General features: G+C 32.2%; 1 protein-coding gene across 1 annotated transcript in view; it reads right to left on the reverse strand.

The window, feature by feature from the left end:
• Positions 1-27,252, reverse strand: part of LOC124355899 (ATP-binding cassette sub-family A member 2-like) — a 93,181-nt gene that overhangs the window by 37,789 nt on the left and 28,140 nt on the right. Inside the window, 10 exon segments of the mRNA XM_046807053.1 lie at positions 1,900-1,973; positions 2,639-2,888; positions 3,459-3,597; positions 3,857-3,928; positions 9,599-9,754; positions 11,397-11,551; positions 13,309-13,540; positions 14,501-14,679; positions 22,440-22,613; positions 25,796-26,036. Coding sequence (XP_046663009.1) covers positions 1,900-1,973; positions 2,639-2,888; positions 3,459-3,597; positions 3,857-3,928; positions 9,599-9,754; positions 11,397-11,551; positions 13,309-13,540; positions 14,501-14,679; positions 22,440-22,613; positions 25,796-26,036 — 1,672 coding nt within the window.

Genomic DNA, 27,252 nt, shown 5'->3' on the forward strand with positions numbered 1-27,252 from the left:
AAAATGCATCAGAACAGGTTACAACAACGTTTGTGTGGTGATGACTACCTTTATAGAATAAATTTTTTGTCTGTGAGCTAGAGAAATATGTCAACAAAATAAAAACTTCTTTCGCATAATGTACTGTGGTGTGATGAGGCAACTTTCTGCAGCAACAGCAAAGTGAATTTCCATAACCTGAGATATTGGGCCTTTTAGAACCCACACTGGATGCAGGAGGTTGATAATCAGAGGTACTGAACTTTGAATACATGGTGTGGCATTGTTGGTAGCAAAATTGTAAGGCCCTACTTCTTCGCAGAACATTTCATTGCAGACTCTTACAACAACAGTTTGATTAATCACCTACCTAACTTACTGATAAATTTAGCTGATGAAGACTTAGAAAATATGAGGTTCATGCACAATGGGGCACCATCTCATTACGCCAACAACATTAGACAAACTCTCAATGAACAATATCCTGGATGGATAGGAAGAGGTGGTCTTGTTAACTATCCTCCAAGAACTTCTGATTTGACATACCTGGATTTTTCTACCTATGGAGTAGATTGGAATAATTTAGTGTATATTACACAACCAACAACAGTCGGAGATATGGTGCAGCACATCAGGCATGCTGTAAATTTGAATAAGTGTCCAAGAAGTGTTGCGAGCTGTAGATAGCTTCAGTTCCAAAATAGAACTGTGTTTAGAAAATAATGTATTGCAGTTTAAGCATCTGTAATGTAGTGAAATGAACAAGATTGTTTTAAAATTTTGTCAGTGTTCATTTATAAATTACAGTCTTTATTACTTTAAAGATTTTTCAAACCATTAGAATGAACATGAGTTTAGACCTGTACAAGAATATTTTGTTTTACTGATACCTTAGACTTAATAGTACCATTTTTTTAAATAATGCATTACTATTAAAAATGTTTTCACTTCTCATAATATAAAAATGTTTAACGTAGTACAAATTATGAATGGCTAAGGTATTACTATAAAACATTTGTAAAAATGATGTAAAAAACTTATTTCTGTTTATTTTTAAAAACCATTGGAGATACAAAAAAGTTTAAATACACACATTGTTCATCTTAACGAGACCTTTAAAATGATATACAACATTAAGTATCTTGCTATTGAAAAATTTTGACTTATATGAATTTTAAATTTTTTTAAATTTGAGTTGGGGATCAACACCAAAATATTCTCACAAATAGTCATGTGGCATATCAGAATACAGCAATATCTGATTCTGATTTTTTGCTTTAAAAAAACTCAGAATCAGAATAAGCTAAACTCCAATGGATAAAAAATACAGAATGTTCCGTAAATTTCAACATAAAAAAGCCACCATTTTGAAACGGATTGAGATAAGTAAATTCTGCCCAAATTCTTTGCCCAATGCTTGAATTTAAAAATGTGTAGATTAAAATACTGGACTTTTGATTTTGGAACACCTTGAACATAGATTATGATGAACATATTTATAATAGACTCCTCATGGGAATTTTATGGGGAAAACATTTTGTTTTATAACAATACACCAAACCGTTCTCCCACTATACATACTGAATGGGTAGGCCGCCTCACCCGGTATATATTTAAAAAAGAAGTAAGTTTGATATTTAAAAGAAAAGAAAAAAAGCAATTTATACCACAATAACTATTTGAGAAAAACTTTTCTTGGAAATCCCCATAAAATGAAGGGTTAAAGGAATAACTGAATAAAAAAATGTAATCACTAAACGTTTAAATAACAAACCATATATTTACTTTAAACTTGAATATTTTAAGGTGCCTTAGTCCACTTTGAATACTACAACAGATAAAAAATTAAAATGGTTATTTGGATCATGTTGAGCTTAAGTATCTAATAAGCATAAGTGAAGAAAATTGTAGCCAACCTACCTGGAGGACCTGTGTTCAGCAATACTTCTGCTGGAATTGCCTTCACATCAAATGGAAGACCACCCTCTGCAACTCTGTAAAATTTAACTTTTAACTTTGTGATGTGGAAGCTATTTATACACCTTAACAAAGGTTTTAGAAACATGTTAAGGAACAAATTTTACAGTAAGTTGATTCAACATTGACCACAGTATACAAATAGGGTACAATAAAAGTACTGAAAATGAAAAGGGATTTGTGTTTTGTAGAGTTACATCACATGTTTATTTTATATCTTTTCATATGTTTTTGGAATAGGTTAATTAGAGTATAATTGTGGTTCATAAAGTAAGTTGTAAGAACAAATCATATCAAGCTATCTGTAAAGTAAAATCTAAACTATTATTTATTTATAAAACAAAAAAAATACAGCAAAGTTGCAGATATTTATGTTTAAAATTTTGTTATTCTAGTTTTTTCCATAACAAGCTTTAAGCGACTTCAGGTTTTGTGTGAAGGAGCACTTTTTCAAATGAATTAATGTCAAGTGCCATACCTATTTTGAGTTTAGCTCTAATTGAGCAATTTGAGTTGCCCTAACTAATAATATGTCAAAAATATGAATGTAGATCTTGGAAAGCTGGATAGATGTTAAGCTGTGATTATACAAAAGAAAAGGAGAGGACTCATATTGAAACCTTGAGGTACCCCTGAAGTGGCAATAACATTCTCAAAATACTACTAATAATACTAAAACTACCTGAGAAACACATCTTCCATTGTAGTACATGCTACACTGATGCCAGTGATACCCAGATGATCCTTTCTCGTCTCAAGGGCTTCAAATAATGATGAGAATTTCGGTGCATCACTCGATGAAACATTGTAAGTCAGCTGAGTTGGCAAGTTGCTCTTCAGTTTTGGCTCATTCAAATGACTCTCCATTAATGTTGTAATAGCAGTTTCTGGTTTAGCCACATCTTTAGAGATCAGTATGTGATAACCAGTGCCTGAAATTAAAGACCAAATTGATTTATTGTTACATGCATGGAAGGGTTGGTAAGCAATATTTCTTACTAAATATAAAAGCCAGTAGAATGATGATTCAAGTAAATCATTTTCAATAAGTTCATTGTTCAAAGATCTATTGATAAAAATATACCTCTTTGGAAAATATTTTCAGTGGCAAATTAATTGACTAATTTAGCTGTACATTGCAGAAGAGACATCTTGCAAAATTATTCAACCAAAAATACAAGGGTGAAATGGGATTGTATAATTTAGCATTGTTCACAGTTATCATCTCCCTACGGAAACGATACGTGTCTTTCTGTTGACGCTCTTCTTAATAATTGTGAGACATAAATGAAAATTATAATTTTAGTGATTCTAATAAATGCTCTTAACGATGTTATGGGACATGAAATGATTAAGCAATAACTATCAAATACACTTTGGAACTTATCTGATTAACCCAAAATAGAACTATTGACCATTTCAGAGTTCAGAGATGAATATTATTTGCTGGCACTATTATTATTGTTGATAAACTATTTAAAAAAAACCTAAAATATACTTACCATACAGCTTTTTAAGAAAAATAGAAGTGCCATAACAACTAACTCGCCCATGGTCCATGATGGCTATCCTATCTCCCAGAACATCTGCTTCCTCCATGAAATGGGTTGTAATAATAATGGTCCTAGCGCCTCTGTATGTCTGTATGAAAAATTAAATTACACAGCTAAGTATATTTTGTATTAATAAAGTTATACAATGTTAATGTATAATTATACAATGTGGCATAAAACATGATATCTAAACATTATTTTAAAACTTTCATATTATTGACTTAAATTATTTAAATATTACTTATTCAAGTTCAAAAATGATCCAGGTTAAAACAATTATATTTTTTATAACAAAATAAATTATTAGAAACCAATATCTATGTTAATATAACAAATTATATACTTACTAAAAGAATATCCCAAACTTCCCTCCTAGACTCTGGATCCAAACCAGCAGTAGGTTCGTCCAACATTAATACCTGAAAATAATCCAAATATTATTTATGTGTTAGTTAACTTACCAATAACATGTTCTTCTAAAAGCTGTAACAAAAGGTGTTTCTTCAGCAAAGACAAAAATTCAGAAAATATCCATTTTATTCATCACATGTAACAGCAAGTGCCAACGCCAAGAGCGAGTTCAACGTTTTTATTTTAGTAAATTAGAAAGCAATTATTTCAGGATATTGTTTACAGTAAAGATGGCAACCCAAAAATAAATTATCTGTAATTTATTAAGACCTATGATTGTGAATGTTTGTTGTTAATAAATAACGATTCTTGATATAGTTATTTCTATAGTGCAAGACACATTATTACAAGCCTGGCCGTTTGGGCAGTTACATACATAAAAAGTCCCACTTCCCCCATCTTGTGATTGCCATATTGTCATATTAGCTGATTCTCAGTATAAGGCGATGTGACAATGTCTCTCTTCATTCCAGTTGTTTACATCAGTTTTGTTCTTCAGCATTCGATTATTCTGAAGGTTTTTATATTATTATTAATTTTTGCACATTTTGTGTTGTAGTGTAAACAGGTGTTTATTTAAATCGTGAAAGTTCAAGATTGGAGAAGTTGAGCAGTAACAATTGCATGATTGTTGAATTCAATCGGTTATCCCACCACTAGTTATTCTTGCGTTACAGCTGGCAACTAAGTGCCACAATCCAGGCTTGCATTAATATGTCTCATACTATAGCAATAATTATTTTGTTACTCTTAGATTGAAAATTTTTATTTATTCATAAATTTTTTAACTTAACTCCATCATTATGTAGTTAATTAATTTCTCAAATTTACAATCCCATTAAAAAAAAGTATTTTTCAATTACGTATTGCCATTTCTTTTTTCATAATATGGCAATTTTTATTTTAGATGATATAAAAATGGAGATTTTTTCAAAAGTTTAAGAGTCTCTTTCATGAAATAGACAGTTGTTATGACTAAATTACACTTCTTTAGATAAGCTTTGAATATACTTGTAAAATTTAATTTTTAAAAGCATAATACACTTTTCTGTAACAAAAAGTGATAATTCTTACTAGCTGTGTTTCTCCATAAAATATTTCATCTGATCTCTAAGCAGCCGTGGCACCTAAAAAGGTTGTAATTTTAAAACCTTGAATAAAAAAGTTTGTAATTGTAAACAATGGCTTACTAATTTTTTTAATGGTCTTCATTTGTGATTCTCAATTCAAAGTTCTGTACAATTTATTCTTTAAAACATTATAAAGTGTATCATTTGAGAATCTCAGATTTGTGTTATTACGAGGGTAAGTCAAATATAAACGGTAATTTATTCTTTTACCTTCATGTGAGAACTTTATACACTTATTCTTTTAACATTTTTAATATACTCTTCTGTGGGATCTACACACTTTTGACACTAATTTGGAAGTTTTAGTATTCCCTGATCATAGAAAGTTTGAGGGCGAGTTGTAAGCCAATTGTGCACGTGCTCCTCAATTTCTTCATTGCTCTGAATCGTTTTCCTCCCAGTGATTCCTTCATAGACACAAAAAAAAAGTAACAGGGGGACAAGTTAGGGCTATACGGAGGGTGCTCAAGGATTTTCCAACCTATTTCTTCCAGTGTTTCCTATGTCAAAGCCTTGTGAGGCCTGGCGATGTCATGGAGGAGAATGACATCTCTGATAGGCATGTCTTTTCTTTTGTTTTGTTAGGTGGCTTTTGCCAAGCATAACAACTAACAGTAGTAAACCGCATTCACTGTACGTTGATCATACAGAAAATCGAGAAATAAAATTCCCCTATAGTAAAAAAAAATTGTTGCAAGGACTTCTCTAGCAGAATTCTAACAGCACCAATTTTGTGATCTGTAAAGCTTGTCCTTGGGTGTTGATAATGATGTTCGTTTTCAACCTAACTCATCCACCTTTAAATTCTCTTGCCCATGTAAACACACTATTCTGAGACAGTGTACTGTCCACAAACTGTGCTCACAAACGAATTAAAATTTAAGACAGTTAAACGCCTTCATTGGATAAAACTTTAAGATAATCCGTTGTGCAACAGACAAAGAGACTTCTTGCTCAGTCATGGCTGTACTGACGGCAATGCCAAACCGAACAATAACCAGAATGGTTCCCCCACTCCTCATAAACCAAACGTTTGCTCTATAAGCATCATCTAGTTAGAACCTGCATTCTAAGAACAATATCAAAATTACCATTTATATTTGATTTACACTCGTAATTATGTATTTTTTCAGTATTATGAAAAAAATCGTGCTCACATTTGTCTTTGAGATAATATTCAATTCCAAGCAGTTATTTTTTACCCGGTGACAGTTTTATATGCATTTTATGTGTGCAGAATCCTATTTTGTATTACATCATTTACTGAACAAACAGAGGTTGTATAATCAAGAAATAAAACTATTTTTACTTTGAACAAAGAGCAGAAGATAAATAATGTATACATAAAATAAATAATAAAGGACTTAAAAAGGAATACTGAGAAACTTCAGTGAGAATCTCTTCTCAGTCTGCGTTAGAGATTAGTTAGAGGCATTACTTTAAATTTTTTTTAGTAAGAGCTAATGATTTACCAATAAACACCCTTGAATACAATAAATCCTAATCTTATAGGCAAATCACTGGGTCAGAGAAGTAACAAAATTTGAAGATGTTTATAGGAGGCTGTTCCAAACTCTGTAAAGACTGTAAGTAATTAGTGAACATTGAAATTTGTATTTTGACCAAGATTTAATGGCAGATACAATGTAAACTCAAAATAACATATTTATTCAATTATTTATTTGTTGGTCTTTTAACAATATATAACATTTGTGGAGAAAATTTACTATAATTTTTTTATAGATTGACATTTTCTACAGTATTTTAATTATTAACATTGGCAAAGTGTTGGGGATACAATTTGTTCAAAGCTAAAGGTGAAGAATGTCTTATAAATGCATTGATATCATTAGAAAAGAAAACATAACTGTTTAGTGGTTTAGGAGTTTTTGGATATTCAATATATTTTATTTAATAGACTAGCCATTACCCCAAGACTTTGCATGCAGTTTGAAAAATAAAAATCCTATAAATCTGAATAAAAACACTTATGAAGTAATATGATGGAGTCCTATAATCTTTTTCAAACCTAAGTAGACGTATGTATATCTAGTACATATTATTTCAGTGTTCATGGTTAAGAAGATTAGAGGTTATGTGAAATTGTGATATACTCTTATACCAGGTTTTGTGTATGTAGGAGCATCTCTTTTTTGAATTGTCTCTCATATTTCTGATGACACAGTTGAGTTTGCCTTATTGCTCTAATCATCAAAATGTATGCAAAAATTATATAGGTCTCAAAAACCTAATTAGGAAAAAAGCGTCTAATTCTGGCCTTTGTAACCTACTACTGGTATAAGATATTTTCAGTGCCATAGTTAAATGCTTTGTTGTCTAAAAGAAGAAAATATGTACATACACCTAGGACTGAGAAGTCTACACGGCCAAAAAGCCATACATAGCCATACATCTGGCCGTTTAAATCACTTCCGGTCTAATGTATTTCAAGTTTCACAGTTGAAATTGTCTTGTTGCTTCGATCAAGAAAATATAGAAATATGTAGGTTTCAAAATCCTACTTCGGTCAAAAAGCGTCTAATTTTGATTTAAAAAATTTTCAGTGCCATACTTGAGTTTGTCTTGTTGCCCTGACAAAGAAGAGTTATATACATGTAAGGCTGAAAAAGTCTAACACAGTAAAAAATTGTCTTTGCCGCTCGTTTAAATTCAACTCCAGTCTAATTTTTTTTATGTTAATTTATGACGTCACAATTGAGTAGACCTTCTTGAACTGATTAAGAAAATATAGACATAATGTTGGTCTCAGAAACCTACCTCGGTCAAAATATATCTACGTCCGGCTCTTGTAATCTACTGTTGGTCTAGGATATTTCTATTGCTATAGTTGTGTTTGCCTTGTTTTTCTGATGAAGAAAATATACACATATTGACATATGTAGGACTGAGAAGCCTAATAAAATTATAGAGCATCTATTTCCAGTATAAATGAAATATCCTTATGAAGTTCATGCAATATTTGAAAATAATTGTTTATAAAAGGGTTTTTAGAAAGTCTAACCAACTTTGTAGTCTTGTTGTCTTCATAATGAAGTCTAGGAAAGAATGGTTCATTAAGGTATATTAATTTTCATTCTTCTGATTTTCCTTAAGCCACTGATGAAATCCCATATCACAAAGTCAAGGAAGCTAACCAGTTTCGAGTAACATGTATGCTGGTTCACATAGTTTTTCATTAAGGTGGTTTTTATTACAGTTTTTATGTAAAATTCCAAATGCATTTGATGTTTTAGTTCGTCACTGGCACAATCTGGAGTATAAATTAGATAATAACTTTATCTTTTCTATTTGCTTTACTCTACTGATCAAGCACTGTATACTTACTGTTTACTAAAAATTTAAATGTGAAGATAATATGTTTAGCCTCTTTTACGAAATTCAGCTGAAAGTGTCAACAGCTGTTTAATGTGTGTTAAATTTGGATTACGAATCATAAATAATATCATTACTTTTATGAATTCTAAAATATTCTAAACATTTATCCAAACTTTCTCATCATATAAACCTTCCTTGGACTTCAATGAGTATTATTAAAAAATAATTTGCAGAAATTGGTTCAGCTGTTCTTGAAATTAGCGCTTAACGTTTGGTGATTGATTTTTATTTATAAGATTTAAGTACACATGAGAAAATTCTAATAATATTCAATACCAGCCATTTAATATAGGTATGTTTATTATATTATACATTTTTAAATATACTCACAGTACAGAGCAATAATGAAATAATAATCATTACAAAAGGATAGTAAAAAGGTTGATCAGGAAGACAGCAACTACAGATGAATGAAAAATACTATGAATTAAGAAGAATCATTTTATAATTTTCTTGAATCGACCAAAATTGCCTAAAAGGTTGGCATCTTGGGAAATCTTCATATCAAAATACATATGACTTCATTCAATTTAATTTTAAACAGTATTTAATTCACCCACTGCAGCATAGTTTACTGATTACTATCTACTATACTTTTGGTTGTGAACCTACTGGATCTCATCAAACCTACTTTATTTTGCAGAACATATATTTTTAACAGTTTTTCACTGATTTAATTGGGGAAAAAAGTGAAAAGTATATTCTATACTTGTTACAATGACGTGTATTATGAAGTATGAAGTATTCTGCCAATTTCACCTAGAATGCTCAAGCACTGACCTATACTAAACCATCAGACGAAGTTCCCCATCGGCATGAGTCACCGGTGAACCATATTCCACTGAAATAATGCATCTTAATGAGTCACCAGTGACTCACATTGCAATATGAGAAAGATTACCAAATTTAATAACACAGAGAACATGAATTAATTCTGGTTGACTCACTTTAAAATATCTATGAAATTGAATAGTTTACTCAGATTATCTGCATTATATATATACATACATATATATATATATATATATATATATATATATATATATATTATATATATATATATATATATATATATATATATATATATATATATATATGTATGTATATATGATTAATAAGTATTATTGTTAAGCTAAGTACAATTGATCAAACCTTAGGGTTCCCCATGAGAGCTATGGAGAGACAAAGCTTGCGCTTCATGCCACCAGACAATTTTCTGATAAACTCCCCACTTTTATTGGCCATGTGGAATGAGACAAGCAGCTTGAGTCCTGCAGCTTCTGCTCTGTCTCTCGGCAACCCCTTCAACTGCAATCAATAAAAAATATAGTTCCCCATAATATCAACCTCACAAGTAAAAAGACATACATGCATATGCCTTACATATTTATTTTTATATTTGGCATATAAATATGTGTGTTATTAAACTTAACATATTATATATGTATTTCTTTCACAATGTATTAGAATTGCATTACCAGTAGTATTAAGTTATGTAAATGTGGATAAAACTATACTATCTACAAAACTGGTACTAATTGTTTTTATTTTCTTTTGTATTAGAAGCGATCTTAAAACCAGTAATTTACACAAGCTTCTATAGTATGGGGAAAATATAACAACAGTAGATATTTATTCATATGTCAGCTCTAAGAAGTTTGGAGTTTTCGAGCACCAAAAAAAAATCAATCAATTCATACTATTTTATAATTGGGTTAGATCAACCTAATTATGTATTAAAGACGAGATAAATGGAAAACGCAAGTCAAAACTTTGGAAAATTGTTCAATGTTTATTTAACAAGAATTTTTTATAAAACCATCGAGTGCACAACACGCTTTACAAAAATGCCTGGTGTGTACCCAATTAGGTACAAAACGGCAGTTGTGAAAGATCGTGTAATATTCAGTTCAGTGTAATTCTTTTTTTATTTAGTGTATGTAAATTTTGTTATGGTTGTTTTCAAAATTTATACAATTTTTGTATTAATGAATACATAGAATATATCAAGAAATAGACAATGACTATGACTAAATATATTATTATATTACTAAAAAATACTAATTTTGTTTTATTATTAACTAAGTCAAGTTGATTGATATTTTAGTAAAACATTTCTTTTTCAATAGCTAATTTGAACATTTAAACTGATAAAATGTATTTAAAACAAATTAAATGCTATCTAAAAACCCAGAGGTAGCCTCCGTGAGCATTCTCTCTAGGGTTACCCCATTTCCAACCAAATATGTCTAGACGTTGCGGGTAATGGAATATCACGACTGATAGGTCTAGTTCAGTGTGAAGGACTAAGGTTGGAATGGATGAGACTCAGTGTTAAAGGATTTAGCTAGTCTAACTGTAAGGGAGATACTCCTGTCTTCCCTGCTTTGCCAGTAGAGGTTGGAATAGAGCTAGTCACCCTTCTTCTAAGGTGGCATCACTCAGATAGTGCCCCTCATGGTTACTGTACCAGAAGACCTATACAGGGAGGTGGTTCCAACCCTCTAACCTTCCCCATTCTGAATATCCTATCATTCTAGAATCAGTGCAGGAGACGGTTTAAGATTAAGCACAGTAGAGGTTTCCTCAAATTCATGCATACATTGGGTGTAAACCAAAGAACATGGTGCCAAACACGATTCAAAACTTGACATAAAGAAATATATACAAGTTACTGCAGAATTGTCTTCAGAAAGGCCAATGTATAGCTTGGATGAATTCCTGAGTCCTTGTTAATACATGTAAATAAAGTTAATAAACTCTACATGAATCCTTCTTTTGATGGTACTAGATTTCTAATTTCTAAATAAATAACAAATTATATATAAACTTAGTTTCTTTGATATTAACACCTTTTAAATAATGAAATTGCTTAATATTAACAAATTTTCAATCGTAATATATATAATTATAACTTAAATATTCTAATGTAACAAGGTGAGAGACTTACCATTCCAAAAAATATGAGGTGCTCAATGACTGTGAGGTAGGAGAAGAGTAAGTTGTGTTGAGGGCAAAGGCCGAGATTAAGGCGAAACTTGTCCATATCATTAAAAATATTCTTGCCGTCCACAATAACAGAGCCTTTAGTGGGGGAGTACAGACCTAAAAAGACAGTACTGATTATTTTTTAAACTTGAAAGAAGCAGAATCTCTTGTCTTTATTTTCTTCTTATTTCAGCACTATAAACAGAATCAATAGAAAAAAATCAAATAAATATTGTAATCCACCAGTCACTACATACCACCATACATGTGGTATGGTTAGAAAAAAATGTGAAAATGTGAAAAATCTTGTTTTAACAATTATTACATCTATTAAAACATTTTTAGCCTTAGTCAGAAGAAAGGTATATTTTTTGTAAAGGAATGTTTGTGAAATATAATAGAGTAAAATACTATTTTATTAGGATTATTGATGGTTAGATATAATAGTTATGACATATGGTGACATAGAGTATGAATAGTATTGTAGAGGACTTACAGAAATATAGAATATAAATTAAAAAAATAGTTTTAAAGATAACTTCAGAAATAAAGAAGACAATTATAAGCAGAAACATATTCACAATATTACCAGCAGATAAGAAATTCAAGGATCAATTACAAGTTTATTTACAATGCAATATCAGTACGAGAAGGGTGGTAACAGACAACACATAGCGAGAGTTGTGAAACAGAGTTACCACTTCTTACTCATAACAAAGGGTGAGTTACCATAATGTCTGGTAGCCAATAGAGAAAGACGTTTGAGTCAGCTCATAAATCAAGCACAATGATACAATATATCTATGTTGTCAGCACTTACCCGCTTCTCGACTGCAGACACTAATATACACCTATAGCACTTGAGGGGTTAATAGTATTTTGTAATTAAGTCCCATTTTATTACTTTTTACAAATAATAGATTGTGATGTGCAGAATCGAATATTTTACTTACTTTTTTACTAGTATTACATTTCTGTATAGTAATAAAATATTAATTAAGCATTTACATGGTGTGTGTTAATGGTTTCATTTGTTAAAATTTTGGGTTTTTTTAATTAAAAATTTGGTGACATTAAATATCATATCCAGATTCGTATGTTTACCAGGTGATTAATTATTCTTTGGTCTGCTTTTTATATAGGTAGCAGAATTAATCTTAAACTATTTGGGGTGCTATTTCCTATTGCTGACCTCTCACAATCAAATTAAATTCACTCTATCAGATATTTTAAATTTAGGCACTATCTCTTCCACAAAAAGATCAGTAAACCAGTGATTGAGAATGTATTAAACTGTATTAATATTCCATGGAATTTATGATATTTTCATTCTTTGGATGATATGTAAATTACCATCAAAGTTTCTTTACCTAAGATTTTAAGAAGTTTTTCTTGTTATTTTCATTGAATTTTGTTGTATTTATTTTCAAAAACAGTTTGTGATTTTTCTTTTGTAATTTTTGAGTCTACAATTTCAGTTAATTTAGCATTGTGATTCAATAGCTGGGTATTAAGTCTTTGAGCAGTTTTTTGTGAATATTTGTAAAAGCATTATCTATGGTACTTTTTGATGATCCTGTTATCCTTGTGGAAAAGTCAACAAGATAACATACTACACGATATATATTAAAACGTTATTATTAAGTGTCTTCAGAGCATTCTTATGAGTCAATACAAATTTGATTCACTCAAAAATATCAAATATATCTTAGCAAGCAGCACAATCAATTTTAAGACTGAGCATTGTTCGTTCCAACATTATTAACTTACCAATTTGGGATATAGCATTTAGTTTTATATACAAATCTGGGTTGGTTTTCTAACCTTACACATTACATACAGTACTAATAAAATACATGAAATAAAAGTTTTACCTGTTAGAATAGACATTGTTGTTGTTTTTCCTGCTCCGTTGTGGCCAAGAAGAGCCATGATCTCACCTTCATAGATATCTAGGTTTACTCTATCCACAGCAATCTTGGACCCAAACACCTTCCGAAGGTTTTGGATACTGATACCTAATTTTGTATCTAAGGGAGGTGGTTCATAATTCTCCTGGTTGTTAGCTTCGGATGAGCCTACCACCTCTGCATCCCTCTTCCACAACTGTCAAAAGAGTTTTCAAATAAAATGTGTAACTGTAAAAATAAAACAATTGTTGTACTCAAACCTAATTAGCTAGCAAATATTGTATTGTCACTATGGCAAAACTTAATAAAGATTAGCGATGTGTTAACAAACCATTTTCTAGCTAATGTTTGGATCCAAAAACATTAAAACATTATACATTAAACTTTAAGGTTTCCTTAAAACACAATCTTTTTAACCAGGCATATTATTCTGTTGAAAAATGTCTAAGCAAGTAATAAACTTAACATTTTGTTGATTGGTTTATTTTAGTTAGTGATATTTGCTTCTATCAAATTCCTGTAGATCTAAATAGATTTTAAGAACACATTTTTACATTTCTGGGATATGTAGAGTGAGGTGCTCTAAATGAAAATTAAAAAGTTGTAACTTGTGATTATAAAGGTTAAAATATTAGTTGTTTCATTCTGAATAATTTGTTTTTAAAATCAACTGGTCTGCATAACAATTATTTATTATTTTTTTCTGTAGGTGAATCTTAATTTTCTATATTTGGCTATAACGGGGCACTTTTTGCACAAAGATATTTTAAGATTTCAGAACATTAAATTAACTTAAACAAAATGATTGAAACTGTTGTAGTCACTAATTTACAAACAAAATCCACCAATTATAATAATTATATAATAACCAAACACAACCAACAAACCAATTGGTGTTTTGGTTTAATTAGATCATATTATTGTAAACTAATACTCTTTGTTATAAGATTTTGATGACACTAAATTCAGAAAGTAATAATTTACATCGGAAAAAATACAATGAAGAGAAAAAAAGTCTTATCTGAAAATGTGATTTCAGTATTTTCAGCAATTGTAAAGCCAACCTGGAAAGCTCTTCATTAAACAGTTCTTACATCACTCTACAATTTTTCTAAGAAGTTATTTTTGTAGTTATTAGTTAATAGTTATTGCTTACCTGAAATATGAAGTAGAATGGTTTTGCTCTTCCAAATGGTCCAGGTTTTACAGAATCCATATACCAGGTGATGAGTGCAAACAGTACCCAATCAACGTAGAACATAATCACTATGTGGAACATTGATAAACCTCCAGTTGTACCTTTCTCAAAAAACATACTCCATGACCATGTTTTACCTGAAAATAAATAAGGACTAAATAGGAACAAAATTAAAGTTGCTAGCAACAGTTAGGAGATGTCTTTTTATGTGAGGGCATTGCGTGGAATAAGGGTCCCCACTCTAAAATTGAATGTCACAGCTGTTTTGACAACTAAGCTACTACTCAAGATGGCACATAGTGTTTTATCATTCCCTACTATAACAAAATTAAAAATTATATGACTGTTTCTAAACTGTTTCTTCCTCAGGAGTAAATGATCTTTGCTTTCAACTGCTTCATTCCAGCAGTTAGTTCATGCAACTATTGGCAGTAGAAATGTGGATAACCTGAAAATCACTCCAGCGATTGTGTAGCAGCCAGCCAGACAATGATACACAACATGAACGAGTATAGTCCTTTTCTGGACTATTAATAAAAATAAAAATTTAGTGAGCCACAAAGCTTTTTATTGGCATAGGACACCAAAACAAACTCTATTATAGGAAGTTTTTTTTTTTTTTTTTAATAAACCTGATGTTAGTTTATTAAATTTTTTATTTTATTTTTTTCATAACTATATCTTATTTCTTTTTATGTTACTGAAATTTATAATATGTAAAATATACAGAAGAAAACGTTTGAAATGTATTAAGATGAAATCGTTTTCAATGTTCTAGGATCAAAATTAAAGACAAAAGAAAGACTTTTTACAAAAATCAGCATTGAATTTATCTTGTTTTGACATACCTATCTTTTTGAAAGTATATGACATTAAAGTAGTAAATGTTAATAAAACAACACAGTCCAATATAGTTTATTTTTTGGTCGAGGCCTTTTGAAATCAAAGGTTTCATCATCAGGCGACTCCACAAATAAATATCTACATTACTTTTATTACAATTAATATTAAAATACCATATAGTGAAAATATGCAAATACAAAATTTTTAAGAAATATTTCAGCCAATATGAAAAATTAGATATGACTACGGTTTACTTTTTGAATAAATTGAGAAGAAAGAAGACTGGAATTTTGAATAGGGCCTTCTCCATTGTATATTTCTGTTGTTTATGTGTTGTGTTTCCCAAGTGAAATGAAATGAAATGAAATGAAATATGAAATATAAATTTATTTATTTCCACAATCTTCATATAGGTACAGAGATTACAAATGGGTTTGCAAATAAATTTGTGTTAACAATGAAATTTTAAACATTGTAATTTCTAAATATATATTAGTTGGAAATTAGCCTACATGGGCAAGCAGCCTGTGCGTAGGCTAGAGACGCTATCCTTTACAGAAATTAATGTTAGTTTGTTTTGCCGGGTATGGTTCAGACGCAAACGAAAGAGCAACAATAACAATAATAAATTAAATTAAACAAACCAACAAAAAAATTTATATATAATTTATTTGAAATAGTTATCACTTTGAAATGTAGATGAATGACAGGTGGTATCGGAGGGGGGAGGGGTGAGAGAAAGGACCAAGGTCAAACCCGCCCATATTCTGATAAAATTAGGGCCTCGGCTCCCTCAAGGCCAATCTGTAGAAGGAAGAAATTAACGTTTTTCTTAAAAATTGAAATTGAAGTTGATTCGAATAAATTGAAGTTTTTGCAAATGTTTCTGAACAATACATGGGAAATATAAAAGGAATTTGTTATTGAAAATGATTTAACTAACCTTGTAACAGGTATACCGACATTAACTGCATGCCTGGTATTATAAGAATGTAATGTTTCTGGGAAAATTATGTTGTAATATTTATAAATATGAATTAAAAGATGCTTTATGTACAACTGTCGCAAGGAAAGGAGTGAAGATTCGTGAAAAAGAGTGTCAGGAGGATAACGCTTATTTTTCCTTAATCCTGCTTTTAAGATACATTTTTGTGTTATGTAAAGGGGCTCCAAAACTGATTTTAATGCGCCGCCCCAAGCAATGTTACCAAATGTAAGAAGAGATTGGACATAAGCGCAATACGTTATTTTAATTTCCTTTTCATTTAAAACATCACTTAATCTTCTGAAAGCGAAAATATATTTTCTTACTTTTGCTTGAATATAGGCTATATGATCAGACCATTTAAGGCGATGATCGAAAATTACACCTAAATATTTGTAACTTGTAACACGTTCAATACTTTTACATCCACATGTTAAATTTGCATAATTGCCGCATTGATGAATTCTCAAACTATTTAAATTGTAATCTGAATTATTGTTCAAAGAAATAGGTAGAAATTTTGTCCTAGATATATTTAGTGAGAGAAAATTTTGATCTAACCATTTTTTCAAAATCATTAAGTCGTTTGTAGCCTTTTCCTGTACTTCCATCCAATTGTTACCAGAAATAAAAATTAAGCTGTCATCCGCAAACAAAAAGAGTTTTCCATACAGATTTAGTTTAGAAATATTGTTTATATATATCAAAAACAAAATAGGTCCCAATGTACTACCTTGAATCACACCATAATCCACATTTTGAGGATCACTGTTCTCTCCGCAGATGGACACAACCTGTCGCCTCTCGCTCAGGTAGCTGCGGAACCACGCTAGCGCAATGCCGCGTACTCCTATCATTTCTAATTTTGTTAACAAAATAGTGCGATCCACAGAGTCGAATGCTTTTTTTAAATCCAAAAAAACAAGCATGCACCTATTATTTTTTGAAATACTTTTGTTTAAATCTCTGTTGATATCAAATAATGCGTCATTGATACTTTTGTCTGGCCTAAATCCATACTGACACTCACTTAAAATGTTATTGTTTTGTAAAAATGAGACGAGTTGATCCTTAACTATTCGTTCTAAGACCTTAGAGAAAACGCTTAACAATGAGATGGGACGGAAGTGGTTTTTGTTTGTAAATTCATTAGATTTGAAAAGAGGAAAGATTTTTGCTAGCTTAAGATTATCGGGAAATACACCAGTTGAGATACTTAAGTTAATTAAATGTGTTAACTGTTGAGAAATAACATGGATATTAGCCTTGAAAAGGTTAGCCGAGACCCCGTCCATCCCCGGTGCGGATCCACCCCTCAGGCCATTGACCTGGCGTATTACGTCATGTTCAGTCACAGTCTGTAGTGAGAATTCAGTGTTCAGCCAGTAATCAGAGTCACGTACCACTGGATCCCCCCCTGAATCAATCTCGTCGGCCAGGGTTTTGCCAACAGCCGAAAAAAAATCATTGAAATCATTGGCAACCTGTTTTAAAACCTCCTTGCTCAATATAGGTGCACCTGGTAGAAATCTTTGAATAGGAAAGTTATCTCTACATTTATTCCTCCCAATTAATTTGTTAATAATTCCCCAAAACAATTTAGCATTTTTTGTACAGTCATTTAATTTCATTCTATAGATTTTATTGAGTTGCTTAAATCACATCTTAACATATTATAATAAGTTCTAAGTTCACGATTAAAAGGTTGTTTTTTTAAGATTTTACTAATTTTATCCCTTTTACGAATCAAGTTTACTAAGTCATTGGAAATACATGGTTTAAGTTTTTTCTTCCGTGTTGTGGGATGTTTTATTTCTTTTTTAGCGATAGATCATTTTTCAGTAATCACGCCCGAAAAATTGGCTGAACATTCGTTGACATCATAACAATTCAGGACGGGATCCCAGTTTGAGGTGATAAGACACTCGGTAAACAGTTTTTCGTCAGTATACGTAATCGGTGCTAGCGGTGTGTCAGTGGCAGTCGCATCCTGAGGCCGGCGCTGTAGTGGTCAGTGACGGCGGTGTGCAGCACGGCGGCCTGCACATTCTGCATGTCGTTGTATCTCACAAACACGTGGTCCAGGCAGGTCGTGCTGTGCTCCGTCACCCGAGTCGCTTTGTCCACACATTGTACAAGTCCATGACCAATAAGGTAGTTTAATTATCTGTTAGTAATATCGTCAGGTGCCAAAAGGTTAATATTCATGTCTCTTAGTAAAATGCATTTTTTAATTATGTTTTACATTGTTATAATAGCTGTCGAGAGCATCTATAAAACTACCAACGTCACTGTCAAATGTTCTGTATAATGCCAAAATGTTGTAATGAGTATTTAGGTAAGTGAAGTTAAGTGAAATGCCGTAAAGTCACCCAAAAGTCGTAACTAAATCGCTCACCCAATGTATGACATTGTGTTGACAGTAAAGTCAGGTGCCAAAAGGTCATTAGTTGCATTTTTTATTATGTTCTACATTGTTATAATAGCTGTCGAGAGCATCTATAAAACTACCAACGTCACTGTCAAATGTTCTGTATAATGCCAAAATGTTGTAATGAGTATTTAGGTAAGTGAAGTTAAGTGAAATGCCGTAAACGTCACCCAAAGTAGCTTGTGATGTAACTGCAGAAAGTCGCTTATTTACATAAACAATGACGCCGTCATTCTGGTTCCGTAATTTATCACTCAGTACAAGGTAAAAACCCCTCAATGTTCACTCCCTCCTCCCCCTCCTTCAGCCAACACTCCGTTAGAACAATTACATCTACATTGCTTACTATCAAACTCAAATCATCAAAGTTTTTAGAAAAACTTCTAATATTAGAATGGAAAAAGTTAATGTTACTACTGATAACCCTGTTACTCTCCGTAAAACTGTAGAAATTTTTAAATTTAAGTGGGCTATCAATCTCTAAACATTCCTTTGGTAAATCATTATCACCACTGTCATCAATCATTATTATCACAGGCTGCCTGCCCGCCCTAATATGATTATAAGTTTAAGGTAGCAATATTATCATATTATATTATATTATATCATATAATAATAATATAGGATAAGACATTGAAGAACATTTAAAATAAACGCTGTTGGTTTACAACTGTAATAATCATCCAAATTATAGCTATATACATAATAAAAACAAATACATACACACATCTACACTCCCGAGCACACTCACACATACACAAACGTGCATACATATGCACATACATGTACATATTGTCAAAATAATATTGATTTGTTTTTAAAATATTGTAACAACTCCTTCAAACAGTATGAAAATGAAGACTAATATTTTAACTTACAATTCAAATGTTCTAACTACAGCAAGAAATCTATACGAATAAAATTGTGAAATAACGGTTTCATAACTGCATAATATAAGTTATTTTATTTAAACGGAATACAAAGCTAAAATGAAGAAAAATTACTTAAATAAATGTTGTATCTTTGTAACAGTAACAAGCATACAATCTATAGCTGTATACATACATATATACATACACGCATACACACACACACACACACACAAACACACACACACACACACGCACGCACGCACACACAGCCATAAATACACCTATAGACACACTTATAAGTGTACATGGTTTGTTAATATTTTCAAAACAAAATTTAATTATATACAAAATTATAAACTCATAATTGACTTGGTATAATAAGGAAAAGTAAAATTTTAACTTTTATTACGAATAAAACTCTACAATTATTTTAATCAGAAGATCTCATTAATCTTTTAAACTTAACTTAAACAAGGCTAATCTTGACTACAAATAACATTTAAAAATAACGATTCTGTGATTGTAATAAATTATAATAAGTATTGTTAAAAGATTAACTTAAAAACACTTCTTCTATTTAAACTGAAATAAACTTCTAATTGATATGAACCTATCATGTTAAATAGGTATAGACAAAGATGCTTTAGTTTTATAGTTAATGCATTGACATTTTACTAGCTTATATATTATTTTATTATGTATAAATAACAAAAAGTAATTCTAAATGATGTCAGGACAGTTTTGTTTCTATTTAATTTTTGTATAATGATCTTTTAAAATGTATAACAAGAAAATAAGTTTTCAACTAATCTCGTTATAGATAAAATGAAATATAACAAGATTATATTATTTCCACCTTGTTTGTAATGACATCAATAAACACCTTTATTTGGAAATTGTTAAACTATTTAACTCTGGTATTCATAAATGTATCTAAATTTCTAAGAGAACAAAAATGTAGCTTACGGAAAAGATATATTTTTACTTGGTGTCGCTGTGCGGGGCAGGCTGAGCCTGCGGGTGGTGGTCGAGTCCATCCAGCTCCTGGATGCTGCGGTAGATCCACGTAGATGGCACGTGAGTCCTGCGTCACCCGGATGAACACCTTGCCGTCCTTACTCCAGGCGTAGGCCAGGGATTTGGCTCTGACTCCAGCCTTGCAGTGCTGCAGCAGGGCCTTGTTATGCTGAGTCAAGTGTTTGCTGATGAACACAGGTCCCGGGGTAAACGATGTGTACAGGTCTGTCGTCTGGATCCTCTTCTTCTTGGCCGAGGCCAACCGTCAGCTCTTGTAGTTCGACGTGCAAACTGGACCACGATTGATGGGTGGAAGCGACGATCTCTAGGTCCCGGAAGACGGTGAGCAATAGAGATGTCTTGTCTCTCAAAGGGGACTCCGAGCGCTCCAGATATTGCCTCCAGGATGACGTAGACGTCCTCTCCTCCCGTCTGTGGAACACCACGGATTTCAAGATTCGCCATTCTAGAGTATTGATCTTGCTCGCTGATACTCCACTCGGCTTCCCTCACCCTCTTCGAAAGTTTAGAGTTTTCACTCCTTAACTCTATACACTGTTCTTTAAGAATTTTATTCTCTTCTTCGACCACAGACAGTCTAGCGGTTACCGCGGCAAGAGAGTCTTGGATCACGGACATGCTCCGCTCAAGACCACTGAAGCTCGCCTTAAACATCTTATTGTCTTCTGCGATCTGATTCTGTATACTCTTCAGTAGACTGAGCATAGAGGGGTCCTCAGAGTCCGATCTACTTCCCACGGATGCCATGTCTTTACTACAGTCTTCACACTGCCACACAGCGCCACTCGCGATCAATCCTTTAAGTTTAGCAACCGTGCGAATTCGGCAACACCCGGGGTGAAATTCGGCTTTGCACTCTGCGCACTTTGCCATTTCCGAAGGCTTCGAAAATGCCTCGTTACACTTTGAACACACCATTATAAATGGAATGAAATCCACTCACACTCCAAAAATCGCAGAACAAGTAATTAAGAATATAAATAATAGAAATATATTACACCCAAATGTTCGGAAGTACAGATATCCAGACAGACGCTCGCAGGTTGGAACGAGCGGGCAGGCAGGCAGAAACACGGTCTACTCTAGCTGTACGGAGCGCTTATCTCTGTGACCTTCCAGCTCGGCTGACTGATAACGACTGAAGTTCATCGGCTTTTTTACTGCATTTATTAATTTTAGAGTTTCAATCGATGTCCTGTGTCCTGGTTCAATGCAGTGCTTGGCTACAGGAGATTTTTCAACTCTTCCATATTTTGTGTGTGATAAATGCTCTTTGAATCGTGTTTTTATTGTTCTTTTTATTTGTCCAATACAAATTTTGTCATAGTCATCACATGCAATTTCATAAATGCCTGATTTATTATAATTTGAAATTTTGTCTTTAGGGTTTCCTAAAATTTGAAATTGATTCACTTGGCTTTGATTACTTTATTGATTACCTTTGATTGATTACTTTATTTACAGGTTCCAAAATTGACATAATTAATTATAAAATCTGATTGTAATATTGTTATCTTCAATTTTACCTATACTGAAAATCAACTGAGGTATAATTAAATAATGAATTGATATGTATGAATGAAAGTTGCAATATTATTACTATATCATAGATAGATACTATACAATTACTATAATCATAAGTATCAGATTTTACTGTACAAACAAGCTTTTGCATTGAGATTTACACTTCATATGCTTTATCGTACATTGGTATTTAATTTAACTCACCTTTATTCTGAGCATTGATGAAAATTGTGAAAGCCCAGGAGAGACAAACCGGAGGAGAGAGACAAGTAAAAAATTGAGACATTTTGCTGGCTGGAGAATTGGATATAAGTGAATCCATAATTGTGAATGGAGGAATGACCCACAGCAGGATCCCAGTTATCATTGCCATGTTCGCTGTAATACCAGAAGGTAAAAAAGTATTATAACTGCTAGTGTACATTCATTTTCAAATTTTATCAGTTATAGTACAATTACTATAGTTGAATTAAAGACAGAAGGGTATTGGGACGAGCTCGACCGAAGACAGCCGAACTGCCTCACGAAGGCTCGCTCTACCGCTCCACCAATCACAGCCGAGCACTTTCCTTTTCGACGGAGGCAGCGTTGTCACGTCTCCTCTGTTGTAGCTGTCATCCGGTAGGTATCAGCTGGGTGATGCGCAGTAGCAAACCGTGCTTCATTACGTTATTGGTTGTTGGTTATGTATGTTGTTTCGTGTGGTGTTATTGCGCTTCTGTTTGTTCGTGGCCAAGTGTTTAAACAGTCTTTTATCAGAAAATAACAGAAAAATGTACCATATTCAAATTATTATTATTAGGCCTATGTATATATTTTCAATAATACACTCGTGGTTTCAGTAAAAATCCTTTACAAGGTTTTGATTTCTGATTCAATTACTTATAAAATAACAACTCTCAAAACAACGAACGCTTTTAATTTATCGCTTCGATAAATGTGTCCACATGTTTCCGCTGCGAACCACCCCTACCTAGAAGCGGTTGTGAACGCTGTGGATGATCGAGTCAGACTGAACAACTTGGCAACACTGTAGCCGACCGGTCCCGAAGAGCCCCGAACCTCGGCCATCGCTGCCGGGTCTCAATACCCTTCTGTCTTTAATTCAACTATAGTACAGTAAGCATTAAAACACCCACAATGTGTGAAGTTAAAAAAGATTTCTACATTTTGCAAGGGTAAGTTGCTAATTACTAAACTGGCGTAAAGACATATTTGATTAAAAAATTATTAAAACTATGGATAATAGACCTCTTATATACAAAGGAATACAACAGAACATGAAACACATCCTTGAGGTACCCCATGTTCTTAGAAAGAGAATAACAACTGGTAACTAATACATTTTTTTATGTTTAATTTCAACCTACTTATGTGCTAAGCCATTTTAAGAATACAAGGACTTTAAGCTTTTGCCATTAATTCCTAAATTTTCATGTTATTCTAAAGAAGATGTGTGACATAAAGGCCTTACTTAAGTATATTAATGAACAACAAGAAAACCTGAAGCTCCAAATTTTGTTCGTACATCTGGGTGCTCTCCATCCTCAGAGTACTACTGAAATTTTCAGAATTGTCCCTCACATTCATTTTAAAAGGTAGGATTTTATTTGTTAATCCATACGTCGACCTCTGGCTGTAAAAGTAGACACTGTAACATTAGAGTGGGTGATTCAAGGATTTAGTATCTTGTAATCTCGGGTGAAAGTTTAAAAAACTACTCTTTAAGAAACCCTTCAGGGTTGTGATCCCAACAAAGAAGGCTTATTATGAGGAAAGAAACCAATTTCATCAGCTAAGCTTTAATGGAGCACATGTCTACTGCATTGAACAGCTGGTGACTACTGTCAAAATAGGTTCAAAACAATGAAATCAGAGACACAATATAAGACCTCAGTGCTCAACTCATCTACACTTAAACAGTACTTTGACTGCACATTGGGATTAGTGTGTTGCTATCGATATCTTGATTTTGCTTGATAACTATGAACTTTAATTGTTTAAGATTGATTTTTTTATTGTAGACACAGCGGATTACGATAATTGCTGTAGTGAGGTACCAGTTTTGGAATTAATGTTTCTTGGGCCTGTTAATGAAAATGAATTAACAATAAATAATAGTGTACATATTTGTAAATTAAATTATAATATTTTATACCTCTCTCAGAAATTTATGATCAGACCCTTTTTAATTTTATTCTGTTACATGATATGAGGTGCCTAGACTCAAACCCCACCGCATCCACCTGTATAATTTTTTGGCAAAGTGTCAAAAACTGTAACTAACAGGTCCACCACAATACAAACATACTTTGTACCAAAGAAATCCTAAATTTTATCATTTATTGTTGAAAAATTATAAAAACATATACACAAATATCAGTTTATTATGAGGAAAAGTAGTATTTGATCATTTGGATGTGGCGGATTTTGAAACTTTAACTGAATTTAACTAATCATTTTGCTTCAAAGGGGTTGTAGAACTAACAATTTTACAGGAATGAAGTCAACACATAAGGCATTAAGGTATAATAATAACATTTTTTTAAGATACAAATTCTGTATTGTGTCGTCAGAGTTAAACTTCACAAACGTTTACATTAAAACTAGGTTCTAAATGAAATGCAATGTATTCAAGAGCAAACATTCATGAAAGCATCCTTTTAAATTACTGTTTTTCACTAAATAACTCCAAGATTATCGTCTTCAATTTCCTCTACTACTTCACCATCATTTTCCTCTTTTGGTGTTTCTTCTGTATTTCGATTTTGATTTTTCTCCACTTGGAAGTCAAATTGAAGAGACTTGAGTTTTCTCCAGTCATCTCCAAAGTGTTTTGAGAGCAGTTTAGCATTATCCCTTATTTTCAAGGGCTTTAGACTCACTCCCTTTTCCATCTCAATCAGCAGCATATTTTCAATCAGTTCATGATACGTACCAATGTCTGCTCTGTATTAATACTCTTGTGTGAACTGTTCCGTTTAATATAATTTTGGGATAGGTGTAATAAGATGTTGTACTGAAATGTTGATTGAGTATTAATATGTGGTGTAAAGTGGACTTAATGTCAATGATACACAAATTGTTACTTATTTTAAAGTTTCACATGACACTTATGGAGTCTTTCTGTGTCAAACAACAGTTTTGTAATTACGCTTCAACCAGCAATAGATAAACCCACCCTGTCAGACTCAGCACAATAACAGTCTGATGTGACCACGATGAAACCAGTGATAAATATGTAAAATAAGTAGCAATGTAACATAAGCAACTGAACCAGCAAATGTTACCTTCTTGTCTTGAATGTACTTGATGACAAGGAGTTAATAGTCCCAGGGAGGAAAGTCCATCCATGCAACTAAGGTAGATACATTTGGATTTTTCCTAATTTCAAAATTGTTTTTCTAACTGTAGGGTTAACACTTATCAAGATAATACCACTTTTGCTTGCGGAATTAGTGGTTAAAAAATGCAAGTATTTTACTACCTTTCTACATTATTGTACTCTTATTACACAATGGGTCATATAACACAACACAAAATAAGATAAAAAAACTCACGACTGGTAAAGAAAGTGCTGACTGCAAAGCAGAAGAGAATCATTGTGACTATGAAGAGGAAAAAAAGGTACAATACAATGAGCCAGCCATCGATTTCGTATACTGGAGAGGACCGTTCAGCCCAGGAGTACTTGAACATGATTGTGATGATGATGATGGAGATCCCATAAACACAGAGGGAGTAAATCATCCAGCCAAACCATTGCATCCAGGAATGAAGTCCCATCATCTTCTGAAACTCCTTTAAAGAAAAAATAGTATTGAATAAGTGGTCACTTTTATTACCCAACAAATTTTGTAGGGTTTTTACAAATTTACATAGAGTTAATAATAATGTTACACTTTGATTAATCAGTTAATTTTTTAGCTCTGCTGTCACCTCCTCAAAAACACTTTTGCTCACTTTTCGAGTAAATTATTAAACCAAATACAACAAATGTTTAAATTACATAACATTAAAACTTACCTAATAAAATAGATTTCTTATTTAGTATCACCCGTCTTGACTCATGTAATTAATTTAAGTTTCATTTTAGGTGTTTTTCCAGACCGATTAAAATCTAGTACAGTAATTCCAATTTTTAAGAAAGGGACTTCCATGAAAATTGACAACACACAACCAATTAGCTTGTTAAAGGTTTTTTCTAAGATTTTTGAGAAATTGATGAATGTCAAGATTGTAAATTACCTTGACAGAATCAATTTTGAAAATAAAAATCAGTACGGGTTTAGAAAAGGTAAATCTTCAGAGGAAGCTCTTATAAACGTAACTATTATGATTCATAATAGCCTTAATGTGAGAAATAAATCCACCAGATTATTTTTAAATTTCATGAAAGCTTTTGATTTGGTAAATCACGAAATATTATTATTAAAGATATTAATATATAAATAAATCTATATTATTAAAGGTGGTGGGAGTGCGAGAGATAGTGCTCAGCTGGTTCCGTAGCTTTCTCTCAGGCCAAGAACAGGAAGTGCGTGTAGGCGGGTGCATCAGTGCCCCAATCCCTGTCAGGGCGGGGGTACTCCAGGGTTCGGTCTCTGATACTCTGTTTTTGATTTTTATTCATGATTTGCTTAAACTAAATTTAAATGGAAAGCCTAATACTTTCCAGTTGGCATAGCAATTTTTTACTCCCACAATCTTACCCAATTTTACAACAATGTTTGACCAAAGATCTAAAAGTTTTAAACGGTGGTGTTACATAATATTAAGTAAAATGCAAATTAATGTAAATAAAACTAAAAACGTAAATTTAGATTTTAGGGGGTTTTGATTTTACAACTGATTTGAAATTTCACTTATCTGATTGTCAAGAGGACGAATGTAGTTGTGTATCAATCGATAAAGTAATCAACTTCAAATGTTTTTGTGTTATAATGGACAAAGAGTTAAATTGAGAAAGTCATATCACAATTTTGCACAGTAATCTCAAGTCTCAAATAAGAACGTT

This window comes from Homalodisca vitripennis, chromosome 2 (genome assembly GCF_021130785.1).
Source record: "Homalodisca vitripennis isolate AUS2020 chromosome 2, UT_GWSS_2.1, whole genome shotgun sequence".
NCBI lineage: Eukaryota > Metazoa > Arthropoda > Insecta > Hemiptera > Cicadellidae > Homalodisca > Homalodisca vitripennis.